The sequence below is a fragment of the Mustela lutreola genome, chromosome 8 (genome assembly GCF_030435805.1).
Source record: "Mustela lutreola isolate mMusLut2 chromosome 8, mMusLut2.pri, whole genome shotgun sequence".
NCBI lineage: Eukaryota > Metazoa > Chordata > Mammalia > Carnivora > Mustelidae > Mustela > Mustela lutreola.
The window spans coordinates 31,497,526-31,511,064 of record NC_081297.1 but is presented as its reverse complement, the minus strand read 5'-3'; the positions used below and the strand labels follow the sequence as shown (position 1 = coordinate 31,511,064).

General features: G+C 36.7%; 1 protein-coding gene across 1 annotated transcript in view; it reads right to left on the bottom strand.

Annotated features, from left to right (window-relative positions):
• CCDC7 (coiled-coil domain containing 7) overlaps positions 1 to 13,539 on the bottom strand; it is a 469,805-nt gene that overhangs the window by 103,785 nt on the left and 352,481 nt on the right. Inside the window, exon 36 of the mRNA XM_059187454.1 lies at positions 9,804 to 9,914. Within this exon, the coding sequence (XP_059043437.1) occupies positions 9,804 to 9,914 (111 nt within the window). The remainder of the gene's footprint in view (positions 1 to 9,803; positions 9,915 to 13,539) is intronic.

Here is a 13,539-nt window from a genome sequence, read left to right as displayed (position 1 = left end):
ATAGAAGGAGAGATAAAGAGTTTCCCAGACAAACAAAAACTAGAGAAGTTCATGACCACTAAATCATCCCTCAAGAAATATTAAAGGGTTCTCTTTGTGTGGAAAGAAGAGACCAGAAGTGACAAAAAAAAGAGCAGAGAAAATCTCCAGAAGCAATGATAAAACAAGTAATAAAATGGCAATAAATACACATGCATCAGTAATTACTTTGACTGTAAATAGACTAAATGCTGCAATAAAAATATGTAGGGCATCAGAATGGATTAAAAAACAAGCATCTTGCCTAAAAGAGACCAATTTTAGACTTAAAACACCTGCAGATTGAATGAGAGGGGATGAAGAAACTTCCGTCATCAAATAGATGTCCAAAGAAAGCCAGAGTGGCAATACTTATACTGGACAAACTAGGCTTTAAAACAAAGACTGTAACAAAAGACAAAGAAAGGCACTATACAATATAAAGGAGACAATACAACAATTATAAATATTTATGCACCCAATATGGGAACACCCAAATAAATAAAACATTTACTAACAAACTTAAAGGAGCTTACTCATAATAACAGAATAATAGTAGGGGACTTTAACACAACACTTATATCAATAGATTACCTAAATAGAAAATCAACATGGAAACAATGGCTTTACATGAAACATTGAGTCAGATGGATCTAACATATATTCAGAACATTCCATCCTAAAACAGGAGAATATTCATTCTTTTCTATTGCACATGGACCATTCTCCAGAATAGATCACATATTAGGTCACAAAACAGGCCTGGTCAAATGCAAAAACTTTGAAATCATACCATGCACCTTTCTGACCACTACAATATAAAACTAGAAGTCAATCACAGGGAAAAAAATCTGGAAAATTCCAAATACATGGAGATTAAGGAACATGCTACTAAAGAATGAAGGGATCAACCAGGAAATCAAAGAAATAAAAACTACATGGACTTTCCCCATTAATAATATTCTTTCCTGCTTTGAAGAAGACTGGTTGATACTATAAATGTGGGTCCATTTCTGAGTTTTCTGGTCTGTTCCATTGATCTGTGTTTCTGTTTTTGTGCCAGTACCATACTGTCTTGACCATGAGTTTTATAATATAACTTGAGGTCCAGAATTGTCATGCTTCCAGCTTTGCTTTTCTTTTTCAAGATTCCTCTGGCTATTTGGGTTCTTTTGTATTTCCATACAAATTTTAGGATTGTTTATTTTAGCTCTGTGAAAGTTGATGATAGTATTTTGATAGGGATTGCATTAAACTTGTAGATTGCTTTGTGTAGTATAGATATTTTAATGATATCTGTTCTTCTAATCCATAAGCATAGGATGTTTTTTATTTTCTTGGTGGATTAAGCACATGACCTTTTTTTGGCTTAGTGAAATAATTTATGTACAATTTCAACTTTAATAGTTTAAAAACAGATACTTTCAAAGTAGAATAAAACAGAACATAGACACTAGGTGGGAGGCAGAAAATCTGAAATGTAGTAATGATAAAATTAACTTTGCCTAAAAGCTTCACCAAATTAGATGCACATTATTAGCATGCAAGAAATAGCACAGAGAGAAAAATGCAGAATAAAGCAAGGGCAGGTATTCTCACCTATACAAAATTTATTAAATTCCCACTTAAGTTATGTGTAATTCTTCATGGCAACTGAACATATTTTGGAAAAATATTTTAAAACAGCACTAAAATGTACAAGAATAAAGAAACCAATTATTGTCAAAAATCAGTGAATGATATTTCTATTCTTTTTTTTTAAAGATTCTATTTATTTATTTGACAGACAGAGATCACAGTAGGCAGAGAGGCAGGCAGAGAGAGAGAGAAAGGAGGAAGCAGGCTCCCTGCTGAGCAGAGAGCCCGATGCGGGGCTCCATTCCAGGACCCCGGGATCATGACCTGAGCCGAAGGCAGAGGCTTAACCCCTGAGCCACCCAGGCACCCCTGATATCTCTATTCTTAATCTCAAGGGAAGCTCTCATACAGCTTCATGTAAAGTAGAAATATCCCCAGCCAGAAATGGGACAATAGGTACATAATCACTCACAAAAATGATTGTGGGAGCAGACAAAATTAGTATTTGGAGCTTTGCACCTACTCAGAATTAGGCTGTGTCAATAATGAACTTTTGAATACAGAATCAAGTCCCAGATAGATTAGATATCTTGCCTATAGTAAGAGCTCAATAAATCTTTCAGGGAAAATTCCCTAAAAGGCAAGTTTAAAAAAAAAGACAGACAGACAAGTTAGGTCCTTTCCATCTGAGAATCACTGTTACCTCTCTTATTTTTATTTATTTGTTTTTATTATATTCAGTTAGCCACTGTAGAGTACATCATTAGTTTTTGATGTGGTATTCAGTGATTCACTAGTTATGTATTACAACCAATGCTCATCACAGCATGTGCCCTCCTCAATACCCATCACCCTATTATCTCTTTCCCTCACCCTCCCCCCCTCTGAAACCCTAAGATTGTTTCCTAGGGTCCATAGTCTGTCATGATTAATCTCCCTCTCTAATTTCTCCCTCTTCCCCTATGGTCCTCCGTGTTATTGCTTATGTTCCACATATGAGTGAAACCATATGATAGTCTTTTCTCTGCTTGTCTTACTTCACTTAACATAACCCCCTCCAATTCCATCCATGTTGGTGCAAATTTGGGTATTCATCCTTTCAGATGGCTGAATAATATTCTATTGCATATATGTTACCACATCTTCTTTATCCATTCATCTGTTGAAGAACATCCCGGCCCCTTCCAAGGTGAGGTTATTGTGGACACTGCTGCTATGAACATTGAGGTGCAAGTGCCCCTTCTTTTCACTACATCTGTATCTTTGGGGTAAATACCTAGTAGTGTAATTGCTGGGTCATAGTGTAGCTCTATTTTTTAATATCTTGAGGAACCTCCATAGTGTTTTCCAGAATGGCTACACCAGCATGCATTCCTATCAACAATGTAAGAGTGTTCCCTTTTTCCACATCCTTGCCAGCATTTGTTGTTTACTGTTTTGGTAATTTTTGACATTCTAATTGGTGTGTGGTGTATCTCATGTGGTTTTGATTTTTTATTTCCCTGCTGAATAGAGGTGTTGAAAATTTTCTCATGTGTCTGTTACCCATTTGGATGTCTTCTTTGGAGAAGTGCCTGTTCATGTCTTCTGCCCATTTTTTTGACTTGCTTATTTGCTCATTGAGTGTTGAGTTTGAGAAGTTCTTTATAGATCTTGGGTATCAGGCCTATATCTGTAACATCATTTGCAAATATCTTCTCCCATTCCATAGGTTGCTTCTTAGTTTTGCTGACTGTTTCTTTTGCTATGCAGAAGCTTTTTATCTTGATGAAGTCCCAGAAGTTAATTTTTGCTCTTGTTTCACTTGCCTTTGGAGACATGTCTTGAAAGAAGTTCCTGTGGCTGATATCAAAGAGGTTACTGCCTAGGTTCTCCTCTAGGATTTTGATGGACTCCTGTCTCATATTGAGGTCTGTCATCAATTTTGAGTTTATCTTTGTGGATGGTGTAAGGGAATAGTCCAGTTTCATTCTTCTATATGTAGCTGTCCGATTTTCCCAGCACCACTTATTAAAGAGCCCATCTTGTTTCCACTGGATATTTCTTCCTGATTTGACAAAGATTAGTTGACTATAGAGTTAAGGATTCATTTCTAGAGTCTCTATTCTATTTCATTGATCTCTGTGTCTATTTTTGTGCCAATACCATGATGTCTTGGTGATCTCTGCTTCGTAATATAGCTTGAAGTCAAGCAACATGATGCCCCCAGCTTTGTTTTTCTCATTCATCATTCCCTTAGTGATTCAGGGTCTTTTCTGATTCTATAAAAATTTTAGAATTTTTTGTTCCTGCACTTTGAAAAATTTCAATGGTATATTAATAGCGATGGCACTGAAAGTGTAAATTACTCTGGGCAGGATAGATATTTTAACAATGTTCATTCTTCCAATCCACAAGCATGGAATATTTTTCTTTTTGTATCCTCCTCAATTTCTTTTGTAAGTGTTTTATAGTTTCTAGAGTATAGATCCTTTACTTCTTTGGTTAGGTTTATTCCAAGATATCTTATGATTTTTGTTGTTATTGAGAATGGAATCAATTCCTTAATTTCTCTTTCGACAGTTGCATTGTTAGTGTATAGAAAAGCAACTCATTTCTGTGCATTGATTTTTTTTATCTTGTCACATTGCTGAATTGCTGTATGAGTTCTACTAACTTGGGGGTGGAGTCTTTTGGGTTTTTCACATAAAGATCATGTCATCTGTGAAAGATTGAGAGGACGACTTCTTTGCTGATTTGGATGACTTTTATTTCTTTTTGTTGTCTGATTACTGATGCTAAGACTTCTAGTACTATGTTGAACTATAGTGGCAAGAGTGGGCATCCCTGTCGTGTTTCTGATCTTAAAGGAAAAAAACTCTAAGCTTTGCCCCATTGAGAGTGATACTTGTTGTGGGCTTTTCATAAATATGATATTGAGGAATGTTCCCTCTATCCCTATAATCTGAAGAGTTTTAATCATAAATTAATGTTGTATTTTGTCAAATGCTTTATCTGTATAAATTGAGAGAATCATATGTTTCTTGTTTTTTTCTTTAATTAATGTGTTTTATCACATGGATTGATTTGCAAATGTTGAATCACTCTTGCAACCCAGGCATAAAACCCTGGTGAATAATCCTTTTAAGGTACTGTTGGAACCTATTAGCCAGGATCTTGTTGAGTATTTTGACATCCATGTTTATCAGGGATATTGGTCTATTATTCTCCTTTTTGATGGGGTCTTGGCCTGGTTTTGCAATCAGGGTCATCCTGGCCTCCTAGCAAGAGTTTGGAAGTTATCTTTCTGTTTCTATTTTTTAAAATATCTCCTTCAGGATAATAGATATGACTTCTTCTTTAAATGTTTGGTAGAATTCCCCTGGATAGCCACCCAACCTAGACCTGTGTTTTGGGGAGGTTTTTGATTACTGCTTAAATTTAATTACTGGTCTATTTAGATTGTCTATTTCTTCCTGTTTCAGTCTTGGAAGTTTGAAAGTTTCTAGGAAGGCATCCATTTCTTCCACATTGCTTAATTTGTTGGTATATGGTTGCTGGTAATAATTTCTAATAATTGTTTCTATTTCCTTCGTGTTAGTTGTGATTGCTCCCCTTTCATTTATGATTTAATTAATTTAGATCCTTTTTTCTTTTGGATAAGTTTTGCCAGTGGTTTATTGATCTTATTAATTCAAGGAATCACCTTCACTTTCATTGATCACTTTCATTGATTTACTGTTTTTCTAGTTTCTATTTCATTGATCTCTGTTCTAGTCTTTATTATTTCTCTTCTCCTGCTTGGTTTAGGTTTTATTTGCTATTTTTTCTCATTTCTTTGTGTAGGGTTAGCTTGTGCATTTGGGATTTTCTAATTTTTTGAGAGGCTTAGATGGTTATGTATTTCCCCCTTAGGGCTGCCTTTGCACCATCACAATGGTTGAATCAATGTGTTATTGTTCACATTGTTTCAAAGATTTAAATTCTTAATTTCCTGGTTGACCCATTCATTCTTTAGAAGGATACTCTTTGACTTCCAAGTGTTTGAATTCCTTCCAGTTTTCTTCTTGTGATTGAGTTCCAGTTTCAATGCATTGTGGTCTGATAAGATGCAGGGCATAATCTCAGTCTTTTAGTATTGGCTGAGACCTGATTTGTGACCCAGTATGTAGTCTATTTTGGAGAACATTCCATGTATTCTTGAGAGGAATGAGTATTCTGTTGTTTTAGGATAGAATGTTCTCTATGTATCTACAAAGTCCATCTAATACAATGCGTCATTCAAAGCTCTTGTTTCCTTGTTGATTTTCTGCTTAGATGATCTCTTCATTGCTGTTTATGGGGTGTTGAAGTCCCCTAGTATTTTTATATTATTATCTACATGTTTCTTTAATTTGGTTATTAATTGGTTCATATAATTGGCTGCTCCCAAGTTAGGAGCATAAATATTGTTAGATCTTCTTGTTGGGTAGGCCCTTAAACTATGATATAGTGTCCCTCTTCATTCCTTACCACTATCTTTGGTTTAAAATCTAGGATGACTACTCTAGCTTTCTTTTGTGGTCCATCAGCATGATAAATGATTCTCTATTCCCTCACTTTCAATATGGAGATGTCTCTAGGTCTAAAATGGGTCTCCTGTAGACAGCATATGGAGGGATGTTGATTTTTATCTAATCTGATACCCCATGTCTTTACATTGGAGCATTTAGCCCATTTACATTCAGAATAACTATTGAAAGATATGAATTTAGTGCCACTGCATTACCTGTAAAGTCCCTGTTTCTATAAATTGTCTCTGTTCTGTCTGGTTTACATTACTCTTGGGCTCTCTGTTTGCTTACAGGATCCCCTTAAATATATCTTGCAGAGCTGTCTTGGTGAGTACATATTCTTTCAGTTTCTGTCTGTCCTGGAAGTTCTTTATTTCTCCTTCCATTCTGAACAACAGCCTTGCTGGATAAAGTATTCTTGGCTGCATATTTTTCTCATTTATTACCCTGAATACAACATGCCAGCCCTTTCTGGCCTGCCTCCTTCTGTGGATAGGTCTGATGTAAGTCTAATGTTTCTACTTCTCTGGTTAGGAACTTCCCCTCTCAAACTGTTTTCAGTATTTTCTTCTTTATCTCTAAAATTTGCAAGCTTCACTATTATGTCAGGGTGTTGACCTATTTTTACTGATTTTTGGGAGGGGCCCTCTCTACCTCTTGAACACGAATGCCCAGATTAGGGAAGTTCTCAGATATGCTTTGCTTAAATGCATGTACTTGCCCTTTCTCTCTCTTTTCCCTGAGGACCCCCCAACAATTCTTATGTTGGTATGTTTTGTAGCATCACTGATATTTTGAAGTCCTTCTTCATGGCCTATTAGTTGTTTTTCTCTCTTTTCTTCAGCTTCCTTCTTTTCCATCAACTTGTCTCCTATGTTATTTTACTCTCTCTTCTGCCTCATTTACCCTGACTGTTAGGGCATCCAATTTAGACTACATTTCAGTTAGAGCATTTTTAATTTCAGCCTGATTAGATTTCACTTCTGTACTAAGAGATTCTTTAGTGTCTTTTTGCTTTTTTCAAGTCCAACTAATAATTTTTTTTATTAACATATCATGTATTGTTTCAGAGGTACAGGTCTGTGATTCATCAGTCTTAGATAATTCATGACACTCATGATAGCACACAATTTGCCCAATGCTCATCACTCAGCCACCCGATCCCTGTCTTCCAGCAACCCTCAGTTTGTTTCCTGAGATTAAGATGGTTCATCTCCCTCTCTGGTTTTGTCTTGTTTCAATTTTCCCTTCTTTCCCTATGATCCTCTGCCTTGTTTCTCAAAATCCTCATATCCATGAGATCATATAATTGTCCTTCTCTGATTGACTTATTGTGCTTAGCGTAATACCCTGTAATTCCATCCATGTGGTTGCAAATGACATTTTTTGACAGCTGCATTCTATTCCATTATATCTATCATCTATCTATCTATATATCTCACATCTTCTTTATCCATTCTAATTTTATAAGTGTTATCCTGAATTCTATTTCTGATGTTTTACTTATATCCATATCAATTAGATCTATGGAAGATAATATTACCTTTGGTTCTTTATTTTGTTGTGAATTCTTCATTCTGGTCATTTTAACCAGAGAAGAATGGATGAATGAGTGAGCAGAAATATCAACCACAACCCAAGCAAAATACATAGTAGACAAACTTGAAGAGGTCAGACACCAAAAAAGAAAAGAAAAAAGGAGGGGGAGAGAATATAATCTTACAGGGTAGACAAAACAGGGTGATCCAGTTGATCATGGGTGTATTTTGGTCTGTGTGTTAGAAGACACTAATCCCCAAACTGTCAAGAAAACAAAACTTATAGATGTACAAAAATTAAATTGAATAGAGTGAAAGGGAGCCAAAATGAAAAATACATCTACAAAATGTAAATGTAAAAAATGAAAGTTAAAAAAAAGACAAAAACAGAGTTGATAAAATCTGAAACTAGTGGAAATGGTAATTTAAACTGAAAGATAAATGACTTTTGAAGAAAAAAAAAACTTTTAATTCTATATACTATTTTCCACTAATGCTGGAGTTTTATAGTCTTGTGAGTTCTTTCTGTGTATCTGCTCTTTCAGCTGATCTTCTGGGGGCGGGGCCTACCTGCTATTTCTCAGGTGTGTGCCTGTTTAGAATTACACAGTTCCTTGTGAGAGGGCCAGGCTCAGTATAAGCTATTCCTCTGTGGCTTTTTTTTCCCCCCCTGAAAGCTTTCTGCACCTCTTTAGAGGATCAAAATTAAAATGGCCACAACTTGACCTCTAGCCTCAAAGCTATAAGACTGTGATCCCTTCTCTTCAGTGAACCTCAGGGACAAGCAGTCTTCACTTTTGTGTGTGCCAAACTCTGCAGATCCCTGTGGTGTGTGTCCACAGAGATCCTCTGGGAGAAGTTGCAGGGTCTTGCATTACTGTACTTTGTAAGTCCCTGGCCCTGAAAGGGTTGCCAGATCCTGTGCAAACCTGATTGGCCCCTCCTTGAGGGAAGGCAGAGAATCACAGGATACTTTCCTCTACAAGGACTCCACCCTGAGAGCTGTTGCCTGGTCATGTGTGCACCTGTTCTGCCCCTCCCAAAGGATGTAGGAGGGTCCCTGAATTCTAGTTCTCTGCAGGTTCCCCCAGTGGACAGCAATCAGGTGTCAGCTGATCAGGTGTCAGCTAACAGTTTATGACAAACTAAGCAAAGAGCCCCTCTGTGGGTTCACTGACCATAACCAGTTTCCCCAGTCCACTGCTTGGGAACTGTATCAGTTCAGTTACCCCTGCTTATTCTGTGACTCTATGGATCCTGAGACCACACTACCCTACCTAGAATTCTGCCCATTTCATCCACTGAGCACCTTTCAGGCAGGGATATCTCTCACTTGAGATTTCTAAGGGCTCCAGTTTTGCCCTCCAGGGCAATATCACTTTCTGGTAGCTGGCTTATAAGGCTCTCTCTCTCCTCACTACTTATCTTCCAGTATCTCCCCTCGGATTCACTACTCTCACCTCCTACCTTGCAAAAAGTGGTTGCTTTTCTAGTTGAAGAGTCCAGATATTCTTTTCTTACATCTCAGATTGAATTCTTGGGTGTTCAGGATGGTCTGCTAGTTATCTAGTTAAAATCAAGTTACTAGATGAAACGAGGTCCCCTATGCCTCCACTATCTTGCCTCCTCCCTTAAAATAAAATCTTTTAAAAAATAAAAAAATAAAATTCCTAGAAAAGTGTTTCCTAAACAAGTATTTCATTTTCCAGAAACATTATTCCATGATGATGAAAAAGATAGGCTTTCTTGGTCAATAAACTTAAGATATATAGTATAACAATTAAGAATATTAAGAACTGTGAGAAGTAATGAGTAGTGCAAATAGCATTATAGCATTTACTAGTTCTGTAGAATCCTAATTTTGGCAGATAATGTTCTAAAATATGCAACCTAAAGAAAGATTTAACAATAAAACAATAAATAAAGTTGATCGTATTTGGGGTACCTGGCTGGCTGAGTCAGTAGGGCATGCAACTCCTGATCTCAGAAGTATGATTTCAAGCCCCACAGTGTGTGTAGAGATTATAAAATAATAATAATAATAATTTCTTAAAAGGTTGATCACATTTCAGACGATTTTTAAATCATTAAGTGTTTTATGACTATTTTAAAATACGTTTTCAAATATTATACCTACCACTCAATCTTTGAGATTGGTAAACTCCACTTGTTTGATGTTGATCCTTGTATCCTGAAGCGAGTTCTAGATTTTCAAGTGTAAAACCTGAGGGTTCATCCATATCCTGATCTACCAAGATGAAAATGAAAAAGAACCTTTTAGTAAATTAAATACAGAACCTGGACTCCAGGTTCACCCAATATATTGATATATCTGATATATATCAAATATATTGATATATTGATATATTTGATATATATCTTATATATAACATATATATCATATATAACATATATGTGTATATATACATATACATATATATATATCAACTAAGGAGAGAAAAAATAATAATAATAGAAGTTTCACTTGACAAATTTCAACATCTATTCCTCCTAGACATTTACTTTTTATTATAGAATATGTTTCTAGCTCCATCCAACACCTAACATCTTGATTATAATGAAGCACCAATAGACAGTCCTTTTAAAATTGTGAACAAAATTTAAAAGGTGATTAATTACCATTTAATAATTATGAAGGTCTGGTAAAGTTAGTAATATTTAAAACATAAATTTAAAAAATTTCAGCTAATATACATATAGGTTTGTGAGAATAGATTTGTCATGTAGATTTTTTATTATAAAACATTAAATTTAAAAAATGAAAAACATATCTGGGTCAAAGGGACTACACATTTCCAATGTCACTGATATCTATTAGTATATTTTTATTATAATTTATACATATTTTCATATAGCTTTTCTAAAAATGTTTAGTCATTATGCCTATTTACTTGTAACATTAACAGCTGTTTTCTCACACTTTTCCCAATTGATATTATATACGTTAGGTACTTGGTATTTTATAAATTATTTTAATGGAATTTATTTCATTATTAGTATAAATGTATGTGATTAAAAAATATATGCCATCTATTTTTTCTGTTGAAGGAAAATTTTTTCTAACTTTAATATATTTTTATTAAAAATAATCTAAATATGAACATTATTTTTATAGACAGACTTATATGTATTACATATAAGGATAAAACCTGTTGACAGTCATGTTTTTTTTAATTGTCATTTCTTTTTGTTTTTCATAACTCTGTGTACAGAAATTTTAAATAATTATTTAGTTAATTTTTAATGATTTTTCCCTTATTTTTGTGGCTATGAAGTCATACTTAGGGTAGTTATCCTTAAAACAAGATTGATTTATGTTGGACTTCTGGGAAGATGGCAGAGTAGGAGGATCCTAAACTCATTTCATCCAAGGATGTACCTACATAACAGCCATATCAGTATAACCAAAACAAAAAAATGATTTGAGGCTGGCAGAAAAGCCTTTCCACTTAATCATGGAGAGGAGGGTGCCCAGTCATAATGAATCTCCCATACTTTTGTAAGTTTTTGCTTCAGGGAGCTCTTCCAGATTCACATAGACACTACTGAAGAAAATCTACTCCTGTTTTCCCAAAAGAGGAGGAGAAAAATAACCATTTTGAGATATACCAGAGCAGTCTGTTCCTTAAAAGGCCTGCCCTCAAGAAAACATATTTTACCAGAACCAAACTGGCTGGAGTTTTATTAGAGCCTAACCAAATTAGGAAATGGGAAATACAGAACTCTAATCTCTGGCCTTCCACCTGAGTGGATGGAAATATCCAACTCCAGGCCACCCTAGACATCTAGTGCCAGAGAAGTGGGGGGGGGCACATATGAGAAGTACTGGTAAAGGTGACAGGGCAGGGACATAGGCTCACAAATAGAGTTAGATGTACTAATAAAACTATCAAACTCTTCCCTCTCCCTTACAACTTACTATCACATCATTAAAGACCTATTCACTAGGATTCCTCCTCCCAGCATATCACATCTGACTTACAACAAAAATTACAAGGCACAGTAAAAGATTAAAAAAATAGTTTAAAGAGACAAAATGCATCAGAACCAGATGTAGAGATGGCAGGGATGTTGGAATTATCAGACTAGAAATTTAAAACAACTATGATTTTTTAAATAATTATTTTTTATTTTTTATTAATGTATAATGTATTATTAGTCCCAGGGGTACAGGTCTGTGAATAGCAAGGTTTAAACACTTCACAGCACTCACCATAGCACATACCTTCCCCAATGTCCATAACTCAACCACTCTCTCCCTATCCCCCCCCCGCTCCCGGCAACCGTCAGTTTGTTTTGTGAGATTAAGAGTCTCTTATGGTTTGTCTCCCTCCTAATCCCATCTTGTAAAACAACTATGATTAATATACAAAGGACTCTAATAGAAAAAGTAGAGAACATGCAAGAAAGATGGGCAATGTAAGAAAAAGATGTAAATTCTAAGATTAAAAATTAAATATTAGAAAGGAATGTCTGTTAGATAGCATTATAGGAGTTTCCAGAACTTGCCATTCATAGAAACAATTTGACAACCATCCATAAATAAATACCTTCTGAAATCTAGGTGAGAAATTATAGCACCTGGATAGAGTACAGAAATAAGAAAAGACACACTAAAGAGGGGAAGCCAGATAGTTTCACTTAACCCATGTCACCCTTTCCCCAAGCCTATGCAGTACTATGTCAAGAGAGGTTCCCCTTTATTCAAGAGCTCTGCTGGGGGAATAGAAAATGAAGTGAGTGTTTGATGTCACTACAGCCCCTGGCATTAAAGTGAGACCTGGTACCAGGCTGTCCCCTTTGGATCCAGGCTCCAGGCCCACCTCCAAAGATCCCAGTACCAGGCCAACCTCAGCATATTCAAGCTCTAGGTCTGCCTTTGCAGGCCTGGACTCCAGGTTCACCCAAGTGTTCCCTGGTGCCAAGATGGTCTCCACTGACACAGGCTTTAAGCAGGCACTATTAATCTAGTCTCAAAGACTGCACTATTGGAAGCTGGTGACAAACTGGTACCCATAGACCCAGACGTTGGGCCTGCTTCCATTGGGATCCAGAACCACCCCTGTGACTTAGGTAAAAAGCCAAGTGCAGTGGACCCTGGTGCCAAAGCAGTCTCTATGGACTATATCCAGATCTATCCCACACCAAGACAGTATCTGCAGACCCACAGGCCAGATTGCCCCAATGGATCCAGGCTCCAGGACTTCCTCTGCAGACCCAAGCACTAAACAGACCCATGGACCCAGGCTCCAGTGTCCCTGGTGCCAAATTGTCTCCTGAAAATTACATGCTACTGACCCACCCTTTTGTACCTCGTCCTGAAACTCACCCCATAGACACCAGCTTTAGGTCTGACCTACAGATCCTGATGCCAACTCAGCCTTTGTAGACTCAGACTCCAGGCCCACCTTAAGAACCCAGGCTCAAGGACAGCCTCCATGGAACAAGATTCCAGGCTAGTACCCCATAGACTCATTCTCCAGGCTCATTCCTGTGGACTCCAGACTCTATACTAGCTATCATGAAACTAGTTTCCAGCCTAGCACACATGTACCAAGTTCCAGGCCTGCCCAAATATAATGCAGAGCCAGGCTAGACCCCTGGACCAAGGATCAAGTCCCTTCTTTCACAGACCTAGGATATAGCCTTGTTCCTGGGGACCCAGGTGACAGGCCTACATCAGTGGACCCAAGCAACAGGCTGACCTCCATGGACACAGATACCAAGTTCCCACAGAACTTAGCAGCCAGCCATCTAGAATCTCTGGCCAGGGTGACTGGTGAAGGACTTTCCTAATGAAGCCAGGATGTAAAGGTGGTAAGAGGTGACTACTTCAAATTCACAGGAATCAA